This window comes from Paroedura picta, chromosome 14 (genome assembly GCF_049243985.1).
Source record: "Paroedura picta isolate Pp20150507F chromosome 14, Ppicta_v3.0, whole genome shotgun sequence".
Classification (NCBI taxonomy): Eukaryota; Metazoa; Chordata; class Lepidosauria; order Squamata; family Gekkonidae; genus Paroedura; species Paroedura picta.
In genome coordinates this window covers 26629034-26655782 of record NC_135382.1, presented here as the reverse complement: position 1 = coordinate 26655782, position 26749 = coordinate 26629034, and the positions used below count along the sequence as shown (strand labels likewise).

The 26749-nt window shown below is 41.4% G+C and overlaps 2 protein-coding genes across 3 annotated transcripts in view; one reads left to right on the top strand and one right to left on the bottom strand.

Annotated features, from left to right (window-relative positions):
• The window catches only part of LOC143823983 (uncharacterized), a 37290-nt gene extending 13669 nt beyond the window's left edge, over positions 1 to 23621 (bottom strand). The window contains exons 1-2 of the mRNA XM_077310764.1: positions 23553 to 23621; positions 15879 to 15959 (exon numbers count right to left, since the gene is read on the bottom strand). Coding sequence (XP_077166879.1) covers positions 15879 to 15959; positions 23553 to 23621 — 150 coding nt within the window. The remainder of the gene's footprint in view (positions 1 to 15878; positions 15960 to 23552) is intronic.
• The window catches only part of WWOX (WW domain containing oxidoreductase), a 538960-nt gene that overhangs the window by 230963 nt on the left and 281248 nt on the right, over positions 1 to 26749 (top strand). The window lies entirely within an intron of this gene.

Here is a 26749-nt window from a genome sequence, read left to right as displayed (position 1 = left end):
GTATTGGTGGAGGCCCTATGGGCAACAGCCTCTATTAAGGCACCCACCATCACCCACAGAGCAAGGCAGCTCCCTCCGATCGTAGAGGTGCTGTTGCTCAGCATGCACCTAGCCTCTTATGGGGGACCCCGATAATAGTGAAGCCCAGCACGCAGGTCCAGGCTCCACACCAAAAGGATCCACCCCCTTCCAAACCACCAGCTGTGACTAATTACAAGACAATGATGGGTGCAACAAACATAGCATTGAGACAGAAAACAATTTCCAGAAGATTAAACTATGCCAGGAGGGAGGGTGGGAAAAGAGCTGCAAGCAGGGAGGCGTGAGAGAGGGAAAGCACATGGGCAACCCATTAAATGGTTTCAGGATCGCCCCTCTCCTTCCGCCCACCACACACCCTCCACATCCTGGCCTCAACCAAATTTCTGGTAGAAGAGCTCCATCTTACTGGCCTTGTGGGACTGAAGCAGCTCTGTCAGGGCCCTTAGCTCTTCCAAGAGCTCATTTCGCCAGTTGGGCCAGGGGCGAAAAAGGCCTGAACCTGGTCAAGGCCAGGCAAACCTCATGAGAACCAGGGACCTCCAATCTCTATCCTGTTTGTACCTGCAGAACTCGGAGCCCTGGGGAGCATAGGGGGTTAAACAGTCCCTCAAATACATTGAGCCCAGACTGCAAATGGCCTTGAAAGTCAAAACCAAAACCTTGAACTTGATCCGGTATTTAACCAGTAGCCAATGCAGCAGCCTCAGCACTGGCTGGATATGGGTTTTCCATGGTGCATTTTGCACCAGCTGGATTTTCGGGGTCAAGGACAAGGGAAGGCCTGCGTAGAGTGAATTACAGAAATCTAATCTGGAGATGACCATTGCATGGATCACTGTGGCAAGGTGTTCTTGAGACAGATAGAGCATTAGCAGCTGTGCCTAGCAAAGGTGGAAAAATGCCAGCTGGGCTACCTTGGTGACTATTGACAAGGAGGCATTTAGATCCTCCCCACACCAGAATCCTGGCTGAGTGCAAGATCTTCCATCACACTCCATCCATATTGATCACCGAATGAAGGATGTCATTATATTTAAAATCTTTTTGACTTAATGGAGGATCATTTTTTGTCAAGGATGGGAGGGCACTGCTGTGCAGAACACAAAAAGCTGCTGGCAATTCCCCCCCCCCGCCCACCCCATTTCTATTTGTGATAGCTTGTAATATCAGTGAACAGGCTGTGATTTTCAAGATCCAACTGGATTGCTTGTTTACTTCCCTTTGCCTTGGACCTGAATAACCAAAAGGAGTCATCCTTACGGCTGAGCAGTAGCATTTTTCAAATGAATTGCTACAGCAGGAATCTATAAGCAGACCATACAATTCAGGGAATTATCTGACTTGAAAAGTATATTAGCGCCATGAGATTTAAGAATAAATGACATAGATCTATGGGACCAGGAGTGAAATATGGTTTCCAGAGTTATATTAATTCCTTGTGCTGACAAAACTCAAAAATATTGAACACTGCAAAAGTGTTCCTGCTCTGTGCAGAAAATGAAAGCTTGGCCATTTTTGTTTGTACCCTGGACTCATGTGGGATGGGAGCCTTTCAAGTTGAGATTTTCTTTTATAAAAAAATACACGATTACTTGATTTTGCTTTAGGTCCTAAGACCGTTTATGCACTGGAGGTTTTATGCTAGGTTGCAGGCTGGAGTTTTAGTCGTGGCAGGTTGCCCCACCTCTTCCTGCACCCACATGGGGGAGCATTTATCCCAGTGCGCCTCATCTGCCCCCGATTTGCGCTCCTGCATGGGAGCTGGGGCAGTGAAGTTCCCAGTGCGGAAACGGTCTAAGAGAAGCATCTAGGAATCTCTGAGCATGTTGATGACATTTTCTTTTGGCTCTGTTATATCTTGTCTAACTAGTTGGGAGAAGGTTTGTCTTGGGTGTTTCCAGATTGGCATCAGCTCTTGTGTGGCTACCCACACATAGTTGTCTACCTTTCTGCCAATGTTTGCAATGTTTCTTGCAAATCTATTTTTTGTGTGATTTCTTAGTTTATCTTAAGAATCTTTGAAGTCTTTCCACAATTTTTGTTCACGCTGCTTACAAACTTACAAACACAAATAATACTAATACTAATAAGAAAGAACCAGAATAAAAGTGTACAGCCATGGATACTTTAATCAGAAAGAAATAACATGTTTTCCTGTGTAACTGCCTTGGGCTTGGCTTGTCTGGAGAAAGATAACATAGAAATGCATTTGTTGTTTGTCAACAAGTCACAGCTGAGTTATGGAAACCTCATAGGGTTTTCAAGGCAACAGATGTTCAGAGGTGGTTTGTCATTGCCCACCGCTGAGTCATGAACCTGACATTCCTTGGTGGTCAAGATATCATCAAAATACTAACAAGGGCAAAATCTGCTTACCTTCCAAGATGTGATGAGATTATGCTAACCTGGGCTATCCAGGTATGAGTAGAAGTATATTCAAAACTAATAAAAACAGCCAGCAGCAGGTCTTCAGGGAGCAGTTGATTCTTTCTGATCCTGCAAGCATTTTGACTGGAGATCCAGGATTAAACCTGGGACCCCTGGCTTTTGTTACAGGTAATGAGTAATGTTCACTTTGATCTATCATGAAAGAGCACAGTAAAGTTGGCTCAGTGAAAGCATCTACAATGTTGTTTGAAAAGTCAAATCTACTTCTGGGAATTCCACGTCCTGTAAATCTGGTATAAGAAGGCCTCTTGGTATATTTAAGGAGCAACCAAATGAAATAAGTAGTTATATGCATGATGGTTTCAGAAGTTTGGAAATTTCAGCATACTAGACGGATCTCAGTTGAGCAAGCCTCTTGTCTGAAGGATTTTCTGCCAAAAATGAAAGGGGGAAAAATCCCTTGGCAGGAAGTAAACATAAAAAATAATCTTTAATCCCTTGTCTGGCCTATTACCATTAACAATTGATGCCCTTTAATTTTGTGGGATTTTAACTACAAAATGGAATGGATAAGTAGTGATAATTGGGTTTGGAATTACATGGTCATTTATATCCACTGCGTTGCAAGAGACTGGGAGGGCGACATTAATTATTTAACATTTCCTGGCTGTGATTCCCAGTAAAGAATTTACTGATATATTCTGTTGCAAACAATTATCACCCGGCGAGAGTAAACAAACTGGTGGTGTGACGGCTTATTTATGAATGTACTCTTTATTTAGAGAGTGTTGACTCAGTCTGCTTGCATGTGTTTGCTTTGTGATGTGAGAGTGTGGCAAAGTGTTGTGATTTCCCTTTTCCTTCCACATATCCTACCCTATGCTTAAAAAACATCTCTTTCACACTAGTGATTGTCTCAGGTGATTCCACACCACAGGTGCCACTCTGAGCTGCCACTGGTGTGTAGTTGCAGAGCTGCATGCTACACACACACACACACACACACACCCATACCTCCTGCACAAAAATAGTAGTCTAGTCTCAGTTTGTCTTCTAATAGCTTGGCTCCAAATGTGGGCAGTAACCTCATCAACCTGTGGTCCTCCAGATGTCCATGGACTACAATTCCCATGAGCCCCCACCAGCATTTGCTGGTGGGGCTCATGGGAATTGTAGTCCATGGACATCTGGAGGACCACAGGTTGACTACCCCTGAGCTAGGGCACATCTAGGGCTTTAGAAATTCATCATGTCCCTTGGCTGTTAGCCACAGGCTAAGAGCCAAAGACCCCAGTTTAAATAGTGTAGGTACCTGTGGAAAAAACTGTACCAGTAGTTTGTGGATGTGTTGTATGTTGAGGTTTTGCTGCATAAGCTATGGCACTGGCCCAACTGATGAACAGGTCAAAGCCAACCACATGTGAAAGCCAGAACGTGAGACAATACCAGTTAGTAGTATTAGAGGCCAAGCTCAGGTATAATGGTAAACTTTGATCTGCCTAGACGTAATGAAAGGATTCAGAGCGGATAAACCCAAAGTTGGCATTAGACTTCATTTTGGCATTGCACTTACCCAGTACTGTTTAAACAATTGCACTTCTTAAATATAAGTGAAGCTGCCTTATACTGAATCAGGCAACCAAAAGTCAGTATCGTCTGCTCAGACTGGCAGCAGCTCTACGGGGTCTCAGGCTAAGGTCTTTCATATCATCTCCTGTCTGCTTCTTTTTAAATGAAGATGTCAGGGATTGAAACTGGAACCTTGTGCATGCAAAGCAGGTGCTCTGCCAGTGAGCCATGGCCCCATCTCCATGCACCTTTAACTGTTGAGCATGCACTTTTGCCGTGCAGATGTAAAATGAAATGTGTCCTGTGTCTAAAGTTGGCCACCACTATGTATTAATGCATTTTTGTGTTGATTTAGAACATATTTGTCTTTGCTTGTGTTTTCTACATGCATTCATGAAGGGGGGGGGGTCTGGATTCAAACAACATTATGAATCCTGCTATTTATTATTTTCTCCAGTCTTTGGTGCTTTCATTGCATTAAAAAATACAGTTGTCAGCAAGAAAAAAATAGCCTTAAACAATGCTCAGAAATCCACTGGTTTTATGTTGTTATGTGCCTACTCTGATGTCTTTCTGCATAAGCAGATTTTCCTTTGTTTTCTTTTGTGTAAGTTTTTTTTTTTTAAGGTTTGATTTCCTTAAATGGGAGACCCAGAGCAGTTACAGAGAGGGGAACTGGTAGGATAAAGGGTAACACTATCCCTACTAGAGAAAGTTGTCCAATTAAGCACAATGTCAGGAGTTGTTGTGGGTTTTTTTTAACATTTGAATTTGCTGCAAGGGGCTACTAATTTCAGACTTAATGATCTCTTCTTCAGGAGTCTGCATTGCAAAACTTCACTTATAATTTCAGAATATCTATCCATCTGTGATAAAGAGCAGCCTAGGGCAACCGGGTGAGTGAAGTTGCCTTTTATCCCTAGAAAATAATCCTTCAAAAACAGAGGGGTGGAGGGCTGAAAAGAGAACAGACATCTTTTATCTTCATGGCTTCCCAGATCCCCCCTGTTGACATACAGAGAATTTCCCCTATCAAGTCTCCCCCCCCTCCAAAAAAAACCCCAAACACATTTACTATTTTACTATGTCTTCAGCAGGTATGGAAGAACATATAAACAGTCATTCTGCTAGTGATGATGTATTTGTATCTTACTTTTTGGCCGGAAGTTCCTCCCAATAGTTTATGCTTTAAAACATAATTTGAACTTCTGCCCTTCTGCCTCCCATTCTCCGTATGTTGTCAACCCTATTGAATGGATTCAAAATGGCATGTTTATTGTAAATGTATTGCTCCAGCAGGGATGCAGTATTGGCTTTTATTTGGTTATTAAAAGCCAGGATCCAAAGACACGTCACTGTTTGTGTGTATGTGACCAAGGAAACTCTGGACTTGTGCTGCTCATATATGAATTTCCTTTTGAAACGTCTGGCTGAAAAAGTGGGAAGCTTAAAAAAATGCAACGTATAAGGGATGTTTAATACCGTTTATGTGCACACGTACCCAGAGTTCTAAAGGAATCAAAAACTGGGTGTGTACAGTTCTTTTGGCTGCTATAAACAGCACTTTGCACCTTGGCTGAAATTTCCTTAATGGATGACTTACAGAATTGTTGCTCTGTGATCTTTCCCCGTTGTCAATTCCCTTGATGTATCCCTTTGCCCAATAAACTGCATTATTAAGCACAGATATGCAGGCATGCAGTTATTTGATTTGTGCATTATGTTTTGTTCTGGCAAAGATAACTTTGTTCCTTGAATAATAACAGTTGGAGCAATGAAAGGGGGGGGAGTTTTAAAATGATAATTGGCATAAATTACCAGAAGCATTTGCATCGGTGTAAATAACTCAACCCAAATGAATTAGTTGTTTTTTTTTTTTAATGGAAGTCAGTGAACACGAATAGTCACTTAAAGTGTAACTAGAATTGACTGTAGCGTGTATCAACCTAATAGCTGGAGTCCTGGTTCAATACCATGAACTTGGGAAGGTTTGCCTAATGAAAGAACTGACGTTTTCTGTGCAGTAGCCGCATTCATCAGATTGCAGAGTGTTCATTACACTACAAAGGGCTGCCAATGTGAATGGTTAGGGTCATCTGTTAGATGAGCCTGATAGGGACAGGAGATAAGAGGAAGAATTGAGGCGCTTTGGCTTTGTAACTAGCATATTCAAAAAGTGCGTTGCTTTGATGACCTTTCACCAGGACATTAGAATCTCTGCTCTGACCAGTAATTGGGCTTTGAGACTTGTAGTCCTGGTAGACCTGCATTTGGCTTCCTAGAAATTAAGAGTCCTCATGGCTACAGGACACCACGCACTAACAGCGTATTATGTAAGGCCATGATATTTAATTTGGCTGTGTTTAAATAACTCTGAACGGTATCTGAAAGAAGCTGCCTCTACCTTTCAATTAGGGCTAATTAGGCGGGTAAGAGGGCCCTGTTTTGTGGTGCTAATTTGGAAAGGTGCCATGTACCAAGAGTTGATTTCCTCAGAGAGAAGAGGAGCCTTGAGCCACTGGGAAATGGGAAAGAAACCAGACATGGTGACTGGCAGGGTCAAAACCTGGAAGGTTCAATGCTGAGTAAAAAAACAGGCATGGTCACTCAGCAGGGATTTGCATCCATTCTGTGACTTGCTGGCCTAATATGAGTAGGGTTACAGTTGTTTCTCAGAGAGCTTAAGAGCGGTGGAAATGGTAAAGAATTTTTTAACAAGTTGATTTGCACTGTCATCCTAAGCATCATTCACCCTCCTGACTTTAATTGACTTAGGAGGGAGCAATTCTGCTTAGGTTGGCCATGTTAATTCTCTGCCATTTAATAGAGCCTTTCTGTTCTACAGCAAACATGCTCAGAGAGTCAGTTTGGGGCAGTGGTTAGGAGTGCGGACTTCTAATCTGGCGAGCCAGGTTTGGTTCTGCGCTCCCCCACATGCAACCAGCTGGGTGACCTTGGGCTCGCCACGGCACTGATAAAACTGTTCTGACTGAGCAGTGATATCAAGGCTCTCTCAGCCTCACCTCCCTCGCAGGGTGTCTGTTGTGGGGAGAGGAAAGGGAAGGCGATTGTAAGCCACTTTGAGACTCCTTTGGGTAGAGAAAAGTGGCATATAAGAACCAACTCTTCTTCTCATACCTACCACAGATTCAGAGAAGGAGCCACATTAGTCCATTCTGGCAAAAGAAAACAGAAGTCTTGTGGGACCTTAAAGATGCTTCGGTGTAAATAGTTTAACAGTTTCCCCACTTCCTGCCTCGCAGTATGGCAATACGGACTTACTTTTTGTGAGCACAATGCAGGGTATTTGGTGGAGAATTGAGGCTGTTTCAAACAGTAGCGGCTTACATGATATTCTTTATAAACATGCCTTTGTTCACACACACATTATGGAATTTACTGCTCTGCGATAAATTACACTTACATATTTCAGAGGCACAAAATAATGCATTCCTATCCCTCTTCTGTGCCTTTTTTTTTTGAGGCTAACATTTTTAGGAGTTGAAAATATATGTACATGGAAAAGGACTCATTTCTCTGTTTCATGTGCTACATTTTGTGCTTTGGAGGAAACACATATGGAAAGAACACAGTTCTGCTGGTTCTTAGGTTGTGTTGGTCATGTGCATATATAGGCAATGTGTAGGGTTATCAGTTCCCCCACATGTGTTTCTTGTTTCTTGGCCACCTCAGAGTGTAAGCAGGAGGAAGAAAATCAAAATGTCCAGGACATTAGTCTTCTCTAGGAATTGTTGAAAACTATAATTTTATCACAGAGTTTCCAGTTATTGCTAGAGAGGTGTGTATGAGTTTGGACAATGGGTATTTTTGCTTAATTGTTGAGCAATTTCTCTTTGAAGGTTTCTTCTTTACCTGGCAGCTAAATAATGAAGTAACCGTCAGGAGAGAGTTTCATTGATGGGACACAACAGGTGAGAATGGCTCTGATCTTTTGTATTCTTATCTCAAAAGAACAGAGCTCTCATAAGAACATAAAAAAGAGCTTTTGGGTTGGACCAGTAGTCCTTCTATTCCAGCATTGTATCTCACATAATGGCCAACAAGAGGGCATAGAGGCCAAGGCTTTCTACATAACCAGTGTAGAATGGCATATGGGGTTCCCCCCTCCTCCATCTTGGTGAATCCAGTTAAGAGTCTGAGGAGATAAGGTAGGATAGAAGTATTCCAAGAGATTTCTTAACTGGACTCACAAGGATTATTTTATCTGCATATACTAAGTCATCTGTAACCGTAGCAAATATTTTGACAACAGTGATGCTATTGTCTCTGTCCAATACAGCATTCAACAGTTGTTTAAGAAGAGGGCCATGTGCTTGGTCTGGCCATAAAGGCTACAAACTGTTTGGGTTTTGTGTGGAAGATGTGCTATTTTGCTCAGGGATTTATTGTTGTGGTTAGTTTGGAATCCTAATTGACTGACATCTGAGAACACTGTTCCTTTTATGTATGCATGCATAACTCAAAATAAATCAATTTTGAGTCTATCATAACTGATATTAAGTGGAAAGTCTAAGGATAATTAGGACTCCTAGATATAATGAAGAAATAATTCTCTGTGAAGTACAATAGCGAGAAGAGTTTTGAATTTTGCTTTCTGTGTTTCCAGGATAATTACAAGAATCATAATTATATTGAAATAGATGAATTCTGCCTTTTTTGTTTCACATCTTATAATTTTTTCCAATAGTTGGTTGATTTTTCATTATTTTTTTTCCAGTTTTGCTTTGTGTTTCAAGTCAGGCCAAGATTTTCTTGTTCAATTTTTTGTCAAAGTAACCTAGCGAGCCATTATCAGAATTTTGTTAAAAAGGAGAAAAACAAGAAGGTACTTTCTTGTTTTGTTCTGCGTTTCTAACCAGAATGAATATAAAACTAAAAATCTTTTCTGAAGTTTTTACATATCTCAAAATGCAGATAAACTACCTTCTCGTAAAAAGACACCGGATAGTGGTGGTATCAGTTAACACTCCAGATTGTTCCTGAATATCAATGAGGATAAAGTTTATTTTCAGACCAGCATCCAGAATTATGATGCCTATAATTCCGTGATAGAAATCGGGATCCTATTCTCTCTCCCCGCCCACAGTTACAAGAAACAGAATCACAATGTATCTGCCCTGAATTTATGATCTTTGATTGAATTACAACTAGCTGGGTAGGTAAATTGTCTCAGCATGGGAGGTTACTTAGGTGGCATACCTTTTTTTGGCGGAATATGAAAAGCGACAAGTCAAAAAAGGTCTGCGCTAAAGAACATTAAGAAGCCCCCAGACCTGCATTTCAGTGTTCATCATTTGTACCGATTATGGCGTGACAGCTTTTGAGTTTCCAATGATAACAGCCATCTGACTTGATCTGAGTTCAATGGATTTTCACTGAAATAGAATCATCGCCTTTGTGATGGATAGAAAAAGTAAAGCAATACATCCTGATAAATGCTCCTGCTCCCCCTCCGCCCACCCCCCCCACCTCCCTTTACTGTGACCTTGTACAGTCTGTAAGTGAGCAAAAGCTGAGCCTCGGCCGGAGCTGAAATGCATCAGGACTTTGAAATTTAAGTAGCTCTGAAACCCATCAATGGGGTGAAGGGAGAATGGCCTGTGAAAACGATGCATCATGCTTAGAGGGCTCGCAGGGAAGCAGGGGTATGCTGAAGGTCAATACGCAGACATGTCCTGGAGGAACGGCTCAGACGCTCATTCGCATTCACCTCTCAGAGTTGCGGCCGCTGTGCCACTGCGAGCAAAGATCAGTTGGAGAGTAAAATAAAACAAGGATTCCGGAGCGTATAATTTCTTCTCCGAAGCAAATGGCAAAAGGGGGGACGGCATAAAATAGCTGTAACCTTATTGTGGCAGTGTTGTGCCCCAGCTAGCAGGGAGCGTGGCTATAGATGGAGTGTTGATATTCTGCACACGGCTGCAGCTGCTTTGGAAGCCTGCAAGTCTTATTACTTTTATGTAACATTTGTTTATTTTTTTTTATGCATCATTTGCATGCGTGGCCTTTGCTTGACAGTGATAAAAATGAGAAAAGTCAACGTTAGAAGGTCTAAGTATGTGGACTGTTGTGATTGTGATTATTGATCTAGGTCCATTACTGCTTGCAAAACAAAGTCTCCAGTTCAGTGAAGGCTGAAGGTTTGAGAGTGGGGCTAGGGTTGCCATCCTCCAAGGATGGGGGATGGAGATCTCCTGGAATTATAGCTCATCTCCAGAGGACAGAAATCAAATCCCCCTAGAGAAAATGGATACTTTGAACTTGGACTCTGTGCCATCACATCCCTGCTGAGCTCTCTTCCCTCCCCCAACTGTACCCAGCCCAGGCTCCATCCCCAAATCTCCAAACCAGGATTGGCAGGTGACAATTGTGGGTGAGGACTGAAGGCCAAACTGGGTACGATGGGAGCAGATCTATTAGTTTAAACCTGGCTGCATCCATGTCACACAAAATGGAGAGATGAGATCATTTTAAGAGTAAAAGGAGTGGACAGTTCAAGAAATGTTAGCTGGTCCCAGGAGCAGTGAGGTGGCAGAGATTAAAAAAAAAGAAAAAGAAAACAGCATCACATGATACCATGAAACAACTTCCAGTTTTAGACCCAGAAGTGATATAGTGGCACTGTGTAATGCTGTATTAACCAGGGTTTCGGGAAACCCCGGGGTTTCTTGATGGCCCTTGAAGGGTTTCCCAAATAGATAGGAGTTAATTGTTTTTTAAAAATATTTTTAAAATTTGTTAAATATTTATTAGGTGATATGAGCTTATATTGTCCTGTCTGTCTGCCCCTCCCCTCAAAATGACCAATGATGGGTCTAGAGGGGGTGGAAAGGGGAGCGCCCCCAGGTGGTCATGGACACAGCTCTGCTTCCCAACCATATTCTACATGATTGGACCACTTGGGGTTTCTTGAAGCCTAAAGAATGTTTCAGGGGTTTCTCAATGGTGAAAAATTAAGAAAGACTGCTCTAGGAGGTTCTCAAATCTCTATTTTTTTTAATCCAGCAGGAACACGGACATCAAGGATAACATGGTAACCCTTTACTTAGTGCACCCTCCTCCTAAGTGTTCTTCTCAGCCAAGTTCTGATATTGGAAGTTGGCTTGGCTGTGGGGGAAAAAAACTTGTAGGGAAAAAAAAACTACAGGGAAATAAGAGGCAGATGCTGAGGAAGTTCAGCTCCATCACCTGCAGTGGCCTTATCGCATTTTTATTGCACATTTTACTGCATTGCTTTTAGTTTTATAATTCGCCTTGAATCTCAGTGAGAAAGGTGAACGATAAGTGAAATACATTTTTTGACCATAAAAACGAGACCCCTCTATATACACCAACCATTATATATACCTGCCCTCATCAGGTGCAGCATGGTCTTCTCTTAAGCTGCTGCTTGAATAGGTTAAACTCAGTAACCTTTGCTTGTGCAGTCTCTTATAAATGAATAGTAGGGGTGGAATATTTGCTCATTTGTTTGAGTGTGCTTGTTTGGTCCAGATTCACCCAATTATTTATTTTTTTTATTCCCTGTAGTACGAATGCCAATATGGGGAGAATTCCTGCCTGGCTTGCGCATCATTTTTATAATTTGTTTCACAAAGATCCAAGGTGCCAGAGCCTCTCTATGAGATGCTTTCAAACAGAATTAAGTGAAATTAGTACATAAATTTGAACCCACACTTTCCCATGCCTAGAGCAGGAATTGCTGAACAATTTGAGGGGCTTATTAGCATTTTATGCAAATCAGTTATTACTGTTCTCTACTTCCTTAATTATCTATGTTATTTCAATACAACCCTTTCTTTGATGTCCCAATTCTATATTTAAATAGTGCAAGATTTCTATCATATCCTCCCGTGGAGGTTTCTTCCATGCAAAAACATGCCAACAGCAGCTATTTTAGAGACAACTGGGAAATGTTTAATTGGTTAATCCCATTTGAGTTCTGAAGGGTCTGTTGCCACTCACAGAAAATCAGAAACATGTCTCGCACAGGCTAGGAGAAGTTTACTAAAACCTCCAAGACTTCCCTTGAAATGCAGCCCCAAAGACATTTTTGTCTTTTCGATATCCCATGGGAAATCATTCAAAAGGAACATTTTAAAAAAATCAGATTTCTTTGAAATGTGTTAAATGATTGATTCTTAGTAGAATTATTTCAAATTAAAATATTAAGTCGTTTCTTTTCCCCTTCTTGGATTGTGAAATGGGGGCAGCTTTTTAACCCTTGATCCCCAAGAGGGAGGGAAGAAAACTTTGGGCTGCGGAAACCCCCGAAGGCTATGATTCAAACACTTTGCAAATATATTACTGTGATTTGCAGGCAGAGAGGTTTATGCTGCAGATCTGCCACAATCCTGTGTTTGCATATTAATCGTGCGTGATTGTAGCGTTTTATAGTGGTGCCGATGAAAGCAGCTCCCGAATTTTAACTGCCGGGTGTGTGGTACCTCCCTGTGCCTTGCATTAGAGATACGTCAGAGTAAATTGCCACCTGATATAATGTCTCTCGTTTTCAAGGCATTGTCACCTGCATTATCCACACCTGAGACCCTTATCTTAATATTTTCATTATGTTTTAATGCAGCTCTGCCGGACCACAAAGCCTTTCCATGATTAATACTGTGAGTTATGGAAACCTGAGTTCAGCCGCCTCTCTTTACTTTCAAAAGTTCCTTTTAGATTGTACTGAAATGTTTTTATTATTATTTTTTACTCAGAACAAATTTAGAGGTCAATAGCACCTTTAAGACCAACAAAGTTTTATTCAAGGTATGATCTTTTGTGTGCACACGCAAACATTGTTGGCCTTAAAAGTTCTACTGGACTCTACATTTATTCTGCTGCTTCAGAACAGCACAGCTACCTACTTGAATTTAATTTTTACTAAGTTAAAACATTTTTAAAAACTGTTTATAAAACACATTTATAGGATTAAGGGGACATTCTAGGGAGAATCACCTTGATGTCTGTTTTCTCTTTTTCCATCCATTGCTTATTTTTCCAAATGCACATTATAGATTTGCAAACTAAAGCTTGGGAAATTCCTAGAGGCTTGGAGGCAGGGTCTGTGGAGAGGGGAGTGGTGGAATCTGCCCTCTGACACTTATTTTACCCAGGAGAACTGATCTTTGTAGTCCAGAGATCAACTGTAATTCTGGGAAATCTCCAGGAAATCTCCTGGTTTAGGAAGTTTTTTGCCATTTGATTGTGAGGCTTCCTCTCTTCCACAAATCAAAATTTTCCAGCTGGCTAGCATAGCCCGACTTCATATGAAATGCCCACCTGAACTGTGACTGATCTCCCCCCCCCCCGCCCCACCCCCACCCCCGCTGGCAAGTACATTGTTCCAACTCTGAAATTATACAGTCTAAAATCATCATCATGTATTTTCATCAGGATGAAATATCGAGAGCACTGCTTAGTGCAAGGTTTTATTAATGATGTGCTGTCAGAAGCTGGATGCTCTGCATATTTGCATATTAAACAGCTGAGTGAAGAAACATTCCTTTTATTGCTGCAGGGAATAAATCAGTTTAAAGCAAGTTCTCATCATTTATACTCCTTTCTGCTAAATCTTCTTTTATTGAAATAAATTGTTGAAGTGCTATGCTCATTCTTTGAATACTGATGAAATTTACCTTGATAGGAACCTAGGAAAACATAATATTTTTCTTAAAGAAGCAGCGTTGTTCCTTACCGAAGGGGGACTTTAATTATCTGCAAGGAAATCTGTGAACACCAAAGAAGGTAAAGATCGCTGCAAGAAAGAGAGCAAGGGATTTTAAAGGAAATGTGTACTTCTATCCATTAAATGAACCATAATTCTAGGAGTAATTGTTTTTTTTTTTTAAATTTCACAGCTTAGTAAGGCCTTTAGTCCAACTGCTCCATTGGTCCTTCTGTTTGTATTCTGTTTTTATAACTAGAATTTCCAGCTCCGAGTGGGGAAATTCCTGGATATTTTAGGGGCGAAGCCTGAGGGGGGCAGGGCTTGGGGAGGGGAGGGGAGGGAACCTCAGCAGGGTCTATCACCATGATGTAATCTGTCATATATATAATATATATAATGTAGTAGTAATTTTGAACTGTTTTCTGTTGTCTGAAGATCAGTTGGCAATGCTATCTGTATCCAATAATCCCATTGAACATAGATGTACAAGAATAAATTGTGGTAGATACTTTCACTATGTTTTATATGTGAGTACCACCTCTTCTCCTGCCTTTGTTTCCAAAAGATGAAGATTCTTACCTTTAAGGCTCTAATTGTCTTGGGTTCTGGAAGGATCATCTCCTCCTATGTTCTCTGGCCCTCGGCATCCTCCCTGGTCACCAGTGGGGGAAGAAGGAGTAGGGCTGCCATATCCAGGTTGGGAGACTCCTGCAGATGTAGAAATGGAGCCTGGAGAGGACAGGGACCTCAGTGGGATACAATGTCATTGAGTCTACTCTCTGAAGCATCCATTAATGTAAATGTAATCTATAATGTCCAGTAGCTATTTTCTCCAGGGGAAATTATCTCTGTATTCTGGGTGCCACCTGGCACATTGCTACTGAGCTGCATGATTCACAGCATACTGCATTTCCATGGGAGTCATATTTCAGCAACAGATCTGGGAAACACAATGGCAGCAGGAAGGTTGTGTTGTGCAGGGGTAGTGGCAGGCGGGTATTTTGCAGGACGTTGGGATTGTGTTCAACACAATACCATCTTCCTACATTATTTTTAAAGCCCTGGTCCACCCCATGGTGTCATGAAGCTGTCCAGGGCAATTTTTGCCTCCTGCACGGGTCTTCCTGTCCAGACGTGCCAGCCGTGGAACAGGTCCTGTTGGCCCCCACATGCCAAAAGGGAACATGTAGAATCTGCATTCCCTTAGTGGGGGCTTCTGGGGCCTGATCTTCACCAGGCCTAGGGGAGTGGCAACCTGGCAGCAACATCATGTAAACATGGGGATTAGTCCCGGGTCCATACTGACGCCATCCCGGCCTTTTCCGACTGTGTGAAATCAGCCAGAGGAGGCCTGTATGTCCAGTTGGAATCCCTGTTCATTGCTGCTTCCATATTAAAAGGCTCTAGAAAAGACATAAAGCAGTTTGCTATGTGACACTTTGCATTGTGTATTCAGAGATTGCCTTGGAACTTGGTACGTGTATTTTTTGCAGTGCCATTCTCCTTTTGAAGTCTGTTTTAAAAAGATGTGTATATTTTTCTAAGGGGAGAGGCCACAGATGCCAATAGCATCTATGCTTTGAAGGTTTACGATACCAATGTGATATTGCGGTGTGTGTTCTGAAAAGACAGTTCTACATTTCAAGTTTGAACCCCAGCTCAACATTCACTCCCTGCTTTTAGGAGGATCAGGGGAAGGCATAGAAGCCAGCTTGGTGTAGTGGTTAGGAGTGCGGACTTCTAATCCGGCATGCCAGGTTCGATTCTGCGCTCCCCCACATGCAACCAGCTGGGTGACCTTGGGCTAGTCACAGCCCTGATAAAACTGTTCTGACCAAGCAGTGATATCAGGGCTCCTTCAGCCTCACCCACCCCACAGGGTGTCTGTTGTGGGGAGAGGAAAGGGAAGGCCACTGTAAGCCGCTTTGAGCCTCCTTCGGGTAGGGGAAAGCAGCATATAAGAACCAACTCTTCTTCTTCTTCTAGAACATGCTGGAAATGAACACTCCCTTCCGCATTTAGGAAACACAATGGTGCTCTGTATGTGTGTTTTAAATCTCCGTCTTATAAAAGCTGGAGTGGAGAGAAACCATATAGGAACCCATTTAAACATTGTACTTTAGTGCTTAATACAAGTGCTTACTTTACATTGTGTTTAAATAAAAGCCACTATCTGTTCTGAGCATACCTCTGCACCATCCAGGATCAATACAGTGCCTCTACTGTCTGTCTCTATTTTGTCTGTTGGTGGCACCATGCTGTTAGAAGTCTGTAAAGAGTCAGAAAGGAGAATCATGGAAGAAAGTTGGCTCTTGTATTTACCTCTTTGTTTCTTGAGCTTAAGAGGAGGTCTGCAGAAGCTTTGTTACAAAACCTGGGATTTCCTAAGTTTAAGTATATTGATTGCTTTGAATTCACAACTGATAATTTATAACAGTGAATGATTTGGAGGGGGAAACAGGCAAGGTCTGCCTCTTTTTTTACAGGACTTAAAGGCAGGTAGGTTTGTTTGTGTGTCAGTGAGACAGAGAGAGGTAGGCTGGGATATGGTTAACTCTTTCCTCCCCGTCCTTTTTTTCCCCAATGGAAATTCCTTTCCACCACCTCAGTTAAAACCCTGTTTCCTGTTACGGCTGCTCTGATCTGAAATGTTCAGATTTGAATGCCCCTCTCCCAACCTTGCACTAATTTCAACAATGGATGACAATAGTCATAACAGTAATCTGAAAGTAGCTGTTTTATTGCAAAGGAACTTCAAGAACAGTCTAGAAAGGGAGATTGCAGAAATGCAAGTTATCACAATACTCAAAACTATGACATACCCTGGACTCAACAGGGACATAGGGGTTTTTTTTTTTAATCTCACTCCCTGGTCTTGGGATAAGATAATTGCCAGCAATTCCCTTACATGAATGTTTCACACTTGTATGGTGACAGATGGGGCAAACAGCAAATGGTGCAAATGGTGCAAATGGTGGGGTGGGAGCCTTTGATCACTGAGAGAGTTTTATTTCTCCTATGTTTTTGTGAACTACAACTGAATTCCAAGGGATTGATTGGCTGTTTTGGCAAAGAATTATCATATGGCTGTATTTGGATTTGTGACACAGTTTACTAATTAATTTTTGCTATATATTCCCACTGTCATGATGGAAGATCATAGTCTGAAGACGAGTGCTTGCACTCGGAAGCTCACACCTTGAATAAATCTTTGTTGGTCTTAAAGGTGCTACTGCACTCTGATTTTATAGTAAGAACCAGTATTGATCAACAATAGCATAACAATTAGCAATGCAATAGAACTTTTCAGACAGAACCTGTAAGGGGGAGGAGGGTCAGTTGGGTTCAGGATGTGGAGGATGTGGAGTTGGGGGTAGGATATCCTCCAGCAAGAACCTGGCTTGAGAGAAAGAGAAAAAAAAGATCTCTCACAGAAATCTTCATAGCGAGGGAAGGATTTAAAACCTGGATGTCCCCCAGTCTCCTGCTTAGCTCTGTTTTCACAATAAGGTATTCTGCTGTTGGTGTTTTAAATCTAAAGCCTAGGGTGGAAATAATGGCTGTTACCATTATACAGTGGCAGAAAATAATTTCAAAAATCAACAGAGGCTTTTTGTTGTTTGCAAGGCATGCCATTTGCCTTCCATTCCACCTTTTTTTAATCATAAAAGACAGTGGGTGAGAGAATCGTTTAAGTACAGTTACAATATAAATCATTGGTGACAGAAGTTTCGTAGTATCATTTTTGAAGAAAATGCACATTTAATAACACACAAAAAATGTCAAAACACCCTCTGCCAAGTGAACTACAGCATTTACTTTATGTTTTTGTCTCAGAGGCTGGGTTTAGTGTGGGCATTTTTGTATACTCAAGAACAGAAGCGTCGAAGGCTTTAGCTCTTATTTATTTTAATTGGACAGCATTAAGTTAGCAGACTTCAGGATAACAAAGCAGTCTTTGGCAAGTGACTGCAGCTTCCCTTGAAAGCTTAGAAACTCCTTGAAGCTCAACTCTTGAAAGAGTCAAGTTGGTGGCATTTGGGTATCACATGACCAGGTTTGTATTTTTTGCATCTACTGTTACTGTTCGGAGTTTTCCACAAATGCATGTCTTCATTCTGGCTGCTCTCCTGCTTATTCTGCTGATGTATGGGAGTTTATTTTAACAGGCAGCTGGACAGATTTTGTACAATGTCATTTTTTCTGTAGTCAGTGTAATGTATTTAATGAGAGAGGCTGTTCCTTGGGAAAAAAATTAATTGATGAGAAAAAGATGCATAATTGTTTTTGTTCCCCTTTCCTTATTCTTAAGTTAGGAAAAGTGTCAGATGGGTTTGTTCATAGGCAGAAGAGGTGGAGGAAGCAGAATAAATTTTGACATATGTATACCCTCCCCCCCCCCAAAAAAAATCCTGAAATTAAATAGGCATTGATATCAAATAAGGAAATCATGTTATTTGGGTCACATTATGATTCAAGACCCAATACTTCAACAGCAGTATTATTATAATAATAACAATCATCAGTATCATTATTAATTAATTAATTAATTAATTAATTAATTAATTAATGTATATCCTGCATTCTTCTGAAGACTCAATCTTAGCCAAGTTTCAGAAAGGATCTTTCAAGCTTGACTACTCTAGAATGCAATTATTAACTGTACATCTAATATCTTAATTATGTATTTGTTTGTTTATGCATGCACACATTTTATTTTTATTTTTGTGTTCCCTGAGGAACCCAAAATAATTTGCAATTAAAAAATAATTAAATAAGCAAAGATGGGGAAAGATATAACGAAGCCTCTGCTGAACAACACCCTAGCCTGGTCTTGGAACTCCAGGCTAAGAGCCAAGTTTATGGTTTATAGACCTGTGTGATAGAACTCACCCTCCCTCTTAAGCTACCGTTAGATGTGTTCCAAGATTCCCCTGTTTCAAAAGTTGGTGGTTGTAATGATAAAACAGGAAAAAGGCAAATCATGTATGCCACTCATCTCCTTGGTGAAAGGCTGGGGTGGAGTTGCCCATCTCTAGACATCCGTTCCCCTGGAGAAGATGGCTGCTTTGGAGGTTAGACTATGGCATTATAACCAGCTGAGGTTCCAGCCCCAAATCTCCAGGGATTCCCTGACCCAGAGGTGACAACCCTGAACATTCAGTGTTTGCCTGCCAGTTAGCCTGTCAAGTGTCTCTGTGGTTTCCTGTTCTGTTTCTAGTGCTCTTCAGGAGCTGCCGCAAGGGCTGCCTACTTCCCTTTTGAAGGGAAAGTAGGGAAAGGCTTAGGGTTAGCTCTTGTATTGTGTTTTAATTTTTTTTTAATGTTTTTAACTATTATCGTAAGCTTGCCTTGCACCATGAGGAGAGGTGGGATATAAAGGTTTTAATGGATTAAATAAATATTGTTTTTATTTTTTATGTGCTGATGCTGGTAGGCCCCCAACCCATGGGATCCGAATCCTTATGTTAGCCACTTGTATGTTTGAAAGTAATATGTCATCCATAACTAAGGTGAGTCGTTGCTTTGCGTTTCCCGCTCCCCCAGCATAGGAAGAAGATCGGGTACTGCTTCTGATAAAGCTGCCCTATGAATTGGGCTGGTAGTAGGCCAATTGTCTTCATTCTGTAATGAGATGCATTACAGATTTGCTGAATTGTAGTTCTGTGCTGTGCTAGTTGGCTACGCTGCATTGGTTTATCTATCGACTTGGATCTGGAAGTGCTGTCTGATTAATTCACTAATTCCTTGCCACATCTTTGGAAACAATTCATAGACACCTTCTGATTCAGTGATTTTGTGTCGCCAAGAGAAACTGCTACCTGTTTTCAAATATCTTTTTATTTATTTTTTTAAAAATTATAGCATTCATCTGCATAGTGTATAAATGTAAGTACATCAGTCACAGTAAGATATCAAATACATTTTATTTATTTATAAATTTGTTTTTTTTAGAAAACTTCACCCTTTGCCACAGCCACCTCATTGTCCTCTTACCCCAGAAAGGAGACATCCTGCCACTCTTCTCTTCCACTTGGACACCCAGCTTCCTGCCTACACATTCTCCTTCTAAGCATTAATGACGCGGGGAGAGGGGGAGCCGTGATAATGACTCCTGTCCTGTCTGCCTGCAGCCTCCCTGTCTCAGCAGTAGGACCGGTGGTGGCAGTACCGGTGGTGCTTGCTATGCTCAATGTTGAATAAAGGCTGTGGCCAAATATTTTATGCCAAATTATGGTTGTCAGTGTCCTCATTAGGCAGTCAATATCCCCCTGCAAGGCAAAAAATGTTCACGGCCTTTGGAGGATTTAAACCTTTCTTCCTTTTAAATTTTTTCAGACTTTCCTGCAATCCTAGATGGCTTCCTAAGCTTGCAGGAAAATCTCTTTGCTCTCTCTCTCACCTGGCTGATCTGCAAAGATAAGTATCCACAGATAGGGTTATGATACCTATTCGTTGAATTGGTTTATAGATCCTTATAGGCCCAAACTTTCACCTAGAAAATCTGTTGCTCAGAAGGTGGCTCTTCTCATCAATTTTCAACTCCAGGTTTGGCACCTGCATTTCATGGGATTCTGCATCACTGATTCCCATGACCTCAGGTGAACCGTTATTGCAGTGAGTACCTGATGAGCACCACCAGTTTGTCAACCATGGAATTTCAGTCTATATATCGATGTGCAGTTTTAGACTCCGGTCATATGACTGGCAGAATCATGATATTCAGTAAGTATCTAAGAAAGACCACTTTTTAAAATATCCCTTACAGTTCACTGAAGTATTATTGTAGTAATTATGAGAGGCACAGCAATTTCTTGAAACCGTTACAGCAAAAATTACAATAGAGCCTGGATGAGAAAGAGGATCAGAGTAAAAAAATGAAGAAAGAGAAACAAAAGAGAAGAAGGGATAAGCAAGCAAAGCTCAGAATGTGGAATTAATAGCTAATATATGCTTCTGAGAATGCTCCTGAAACATGGATTGGGGTACTCAGCACTGTGAGATTTCAGCAAGACTGTTCTTGGAGCTAGTATTCTATCCAGTGTTGGCCTGGGGCTGCATTTCAATTCTCTCTTAAAAAAAAAAAAGAGCCTGAACAATATTGGAGAAGACAGTGTGTTCCCCAACACTCCTTTTTCTGGTGTCACATACATAATTTTGCTTTCTTGGTTGCATGAAAGCAACACAGAAAATCCTCACCCTATGAATGCAGCAATAGTGTATGTGTTTGGCTTTCTGTGAAAAAGTGGTTTAGTATGTCATTGCACTGTGCAATGAAGAGGAAGAAAAAGAAGAAGAGTTGGTACTTATATGCCACTTTTCTCTACCCAAACGAGTCTCAAAGCGGCTTACAGTCGCCTTCCCTTTCCTCTCCCCACAACAGACACCCTGTGAGGTGGGTGAGACTGAGAGAGCCCTCATATTCCTGCTCAATCAGAACAGCTTTATCAGTGCCGTGGCGAGCCCAAGGTCACCCAGCTGGCTGCATGTGGGGAAGTGCAGAATCGAACCCAGCATGCCAGATTAGAAGTCTGCACTCCTAACACTACACCAAACTGGCTTAATGTGGAAAAGGGCTTGCATTTCCTAAGTGAAGTGAGTTTTCAAGGATACCAACTCTAAGTTGGAAAATTCCTAGAGATTTTGGGGATTCCTAGACAGGGTGGTGTTTGGGGAGGGGAGTCTAATCCCCAAATCAGCTATTTTTTCCAGATGAACTAGCGCTGCTCGATTCCCCCCTAGCCACTAGCAGGGGATGGGGTCAGGTAGGCTGAAAAGCAGACTCAGAGACTGTGGACACTAAACGCAAAACAGCATAAAACCAAAAAAGTCACCCCAAAAAACTCCCAATATCAATGAAAATGCATTTAAACTATAATTTCTGATGAAGCTCAAACTGATATTGCTGCTACAAGTAGCCACATGTTGAATTTGATCACATTCCTGCTTTTGTCATTGATAATGGGCTCATCCAAAACAAAGAATCTGTGAGTCAGAAGATAACAATTGCAGTGGCTTTTCATTCAGGGGCACTGGCTTTAACAAAGCCATTTTAGATTTTTGACATTGTAAAGTCATTGATTTACTATTTCAAATTGTTTGCAGTTTTTTTTGGGGGGGGAGGGGAATAATTGTACAAAAACTGCTGTTTTTCTCCTGAAATGGAGCAAAATTACTATACTTGAACAGATGCAGTCAGTCGTTGTCAGAAAACACATCTCTCCACTTGGTGCCACTTTACCTTTTTCTTCTATTAACAAATGTGGAAGTATACCATTGGCATCAAAATGTTTTTCCTCACCAGATACGTTGCAAGTGATATGTTAGCTACCAGGAGGAATTCAACTGCAGCTTTTATATTAAGCCACCATTTATATTTGGAGATAAATTAATATAAAGGAAAAACCATGTTCTGGCCAGCAGAAAAAGCTATCCTGCAGCAATGAATGTCTGTGTGCTCATAAACTGTAAAAACTGGGGAGCAAAGTATCAGCATTTCAAAACACTTACTACAATATCTGATGTTGGATTGTCAAGTAATTTACTCCAATCTTAATTTCTTCTTCTTCTTCTTCTTCTTCTTCTTCTTCTTCTTCTTCTTCATTTTCATTTTCATTTTCATTTTCATTTTCATTTTCATTTTCATTTTTATTTTTATTTTTATTTTTATTTTTATTTTTATTTTTATTTTTATTTTTATTTTTATTTTTATTTTTATTTTTATTTTTATTTTTATTTTTATTTTTATTTTTATTTATGTACCGCCCTCCCCAGAGGCTCAGGGCGGTTTACATAAAATGTATAAACAATACATGAAACAATCCATCCATAACATATAAATAACCATAACAATAATACTAATAACTTATCATTGTAACAGTGCAATATCATCATCATCATCATCATCATCATCATTATTATTATTTAGATTTTTATTTCTCACCACTCCCAGGAACTGGCTTGCTTAGTCTTAATATGTGTATTGAGTTAAGTTATGTTCACTGTATGTTCATGTTCCATGCAGTGAATGCACAGGTGAGTGTGTGCATGATGGATAAGAGGTAGGAAGTTATGCTGTGTCCGTGATGGTGACAGAAAGGGTCTCTGGCATATCTGTGACTGGGAAGAGGTGAGGAAGGTTGAGTTTAGAAGCCTGGCCAGAAATTGCATAGACTGAGAGAAGTTGTAACACCTCTTGATTGGAAGGTCCAGTTCTGGTTGACTTGAACCCCCCAGGACATGGCCAGCTTGGTGTAGTGGTTAAGAGCAGTGGCCTCTAATCTGGCGAGCTGGGTTTGATTCCCTACTCCTCCAAATGCAGCTAGCTGGGTGACATTAGGCTAATCACAGTCCTGTTAGAGCTGTTCTCACTGAGCAGTTCTGTCAGAGCTGTCTCCAGCCCTTCTACCTCACAGGGTGTCTGTTGTGGAGAGAGGAAGGGAAGGTGATTGTAAGCTGCTTTTAGACTCCCTTGGGTAGTGAAAAGCAGGGTATAAAAAACAACTCTTCAGATTGGAGCACAAGTTGTGTGCAGTCTAGAAAGGAGAGCTGCTATTTTGTCTGATTGTAAATACCTAGTTAGTAACTATTATTTTGTTTAGTGCACCTAGCTTAATTCTTGTAGCACCCTGAGTTTGTGTCTTGTAGAAATAAAATAGTTTCTTTAGGGAGAAGCTATACAAGTCTTTATCCACCTATCCTGGCACGCTATAGTCAAATACTACTGTGATATTGGCCTCATTCAATCCATGGGGGGGGGGGGACAGAGACAGAGAGACACTCCATAAGTACTGGTCCACATTTTCATTTGTGAAGTGAAAATTTCTTGCCTCTGTTCTTACAAATAGGTATATGCACATACATGTCCATTGAACATATGCTCACTGTAACTCATGAACAGGACTAGTGTGTATCCTGGTTCGGAACGCATGTTGTCACTTTCAGACAGCTTCTCATTTTGTTGGCAGAGACCATTTTAAGTACATGTGAGAAACAATCCGTATATCCAGAACTTTTCATTTTCTTAGATTATATATGTGGTTCAGTGCTTTTCTTGCCTATGTAATCTTGGGAAATTCCTTTCCTTTCCCCACCATTATCAAAAGTGAGGTCAGAAATGGGCCTCAAGTCTGCAATCTCCCCTGACTTCACTTTCCTACCAGCGGTTACTTGAACATAGAATGTCTTGGTTTGGGCATGATAAAAGTGCCATTAGTGGAAGAACTAGAGGGAGGAAACACATGGACTGAGGCTCATTATCTTGCTATATGTGGTGGTACCCAGATGGGCCCCTACTCCCTCCCTGAATCAGAAAGAACTAGCCTGTACAAGCAGCAGTCTCAAGGGGTGAAGCCTTGTTAGGGGAATTCCTCACATATTTGAGACAAGCTTATCAAGTTGGAGACCAAACTGAACTCTTCTGTCTGATGTCTCTTATTTGTATGTAGAGGTTTTCTTCTTCTCGTGGAAGGGTGTTCCAAAATTTTTATGTAGGAGAAAACATTATCATAGGATTCTGTTGAACCTCCTGGTGAAGAGAGATGAGGGAAGGAATAACATGTGTCTAGTTGTATATAACATGTGGTGTGTCATGTCTCTCAGATCCTGCCTCTTATGGCAGAGCACTGGAGATGACCAGCACATCTCTTTGAGGGTCTTTGATAAGATTCACTATTGAGTTTAAAAGCCCATGAAGAACCCATAGACTGCGGTGTTTTCCATATCCATAGAAACAGTTGGCTTCACCAAAGGCTGCTCTCAACAGATAACTGTTACAACATTTATTAAATGCAGTGAAGTTCTGGCCTGCTCACCTTCTCCATCAAAATGTCACCGTGGGATTGGAAGTGATCAGATTGCACTTCTTGGTTTCAGCTCTGGTCTCTACATGATCACAGGTAATTGCTGCAGGAACTTGCATTCTACAGAGTTCTTGATCTTCTGCTTTTGAACATGGTAGTGCTATGAGACAACCAGCAAGAGACCAAGGGAGGTGGGACATGAGTGGTGGTGGTAACCCTAGAACGTGTACAGATTGGGAATAGGTCCATGGCATTTATTAGTATTGGCGTGAACCCATGAACAATGCACGTCTCTGTGCCTGACCCTTTCCCATGTTGTCATGGGAAAATAATGTGCTTTCTAATTAGATTGGTGTATAAATTACTGAGATAGCATAAATGAAGCTTTTACAAATATTGTCGAAAACTGGAATAGTTTTGTTCCTATAGCCGGTTAACCCTACCGGAACATTTGAAGCAAACAGTCAAAGAAAGTTGTCTAAACTCCATAGAATCAATCTTTCCTGTGCAAAAGATTACGCTGCCCTGGGAAAAAAAATAGCATGTAGTTTTAAACTAGCAATTTTAACTCTGCCAGGTGAAGTCGGGAAATGCTCTATTTACTTTCTTTCTATTGACTAGTTGCGTTCAGGCAAGGCTGCCAGTGCATTGACATGGAAAGAAACAGACTGAACCGTCTCAAACCGTTGACATTTTACTGCTTTATTTGCAAACTGAGTTGCTCTTGTATGCCCCAGTTACTTTTTTTATGGAGTGTTTGCATGTTGACAAAGCTCTTAAAAAGAGAAGAGGAGGAAAAAAAAGAATGAGAGGGGCTATTGTAGAGAAGCTGTCAATTAATATGTTTTCCTTTTTTTGTTTTATTTGTTTACTTAGAAATACTGAATAATTTCTAAGGTCAAGAGGATGTGTTAAAGAAATAAAACCACTTAGCGATTCACAGTCCCATCTGCAAGAGTTTGGAAGCGCTGTGAAAATGAAATGTATACGTTTAAAAGATTACATTGTCTTCGTGGAGAATATTTTCAAGTCTTGAAATTTCATTGTTTCTGGAGCATTGATTTCAAGTGGCTACCATTAAGGAGAAACATATTGAAAGTTAAGTGGCATATAAACACATACCATGCAATTTATTTATATATATATCCTTATCCATTGTTCCTCTTAATATTTGTGAAACAGCCCTGGGGGTGGAGAGTGTCCTGGCTGTCCGAGATGGAATAGCCCTCCCTCTCCAGCTCCCGCCCTCCTTCCTTGGACACTAGCCACTTTGCTCTCAGATGCCTGAGAGACACAGAGAGCCCTGCCAAACTGCAAATGACCCCTGATTACCTGCTAGGGCTCCTGCTGCGAGGGAGAGAGACAGAAAGACAGAGACAAACTGCAAACAGACACCCAAACTGAAAACGAGCCTTGATTCCCTGCTGAAGGAGCCCTGATTACCTCCTATGGCTCCTGCTGCGAGAGAGAGATTTGTGCCTGCCAGTGTCCCCTGGGTCCTAGCACCCATTTCATTCCTGGTTGCAATGGGCTTTCTTGCTAGTACATTTAATAACTGAGTGGTTCAAATCGGTATACTCCCCGAAACTTGGGCCATTTCTTGACTGGAATAACAATTCACATCTCTTTAGGTCAATATTAATCTTATTTATTGTGGTAGAATATAATACCTGATTTAGTTGCTTCCTACTTTTCAAGCATAAAGGGAAGAAAAAATCCCCTCTTTTTCATTTATATCCTGCTTTTCTTCCCAGGGGCCCAAAGTGTCACTTCCTTTCCCCTTCCTCCACCTTATCTGTTCCACATAATATATTTCTGGTAAGGGCTTGGAGGAAAACGTGTCTCATGGCTCAAGTGCCGCCCCTGAGTGCCTCCTCCTCCAACCGGCTTGCCTGTCTGTCCAGCAGCCAGCCAATCGCCTTCCACCCCCCACCCCTGGCCACCTTGTCCTCCTTCCTCTCCCCTCCGAGGCTCAGAGTCTGCAGATCCCTGCCACATGAGAGCTGCTCCTGCTGGTGAGCTCCCTAACAGCTGCCTGCAGCCTTTCCAGGTCTTGGGGGGCTGAGAGAGCTCTAAAAGAACTGCTCTGTGAGAACAGCCTAAGAGAACTGTGAGGAGCCTAAGATCTTCCAACTGGCTGCATGTGAAGGAGTGGAGAATCAAACCCGGTTGTTAAACATTTATTGGGTGTTATGACTATACATGGTCTCTGACGTGCCCCTCCAATGATGGGCCCGGAGGGGGTGGGAAGAGCAAG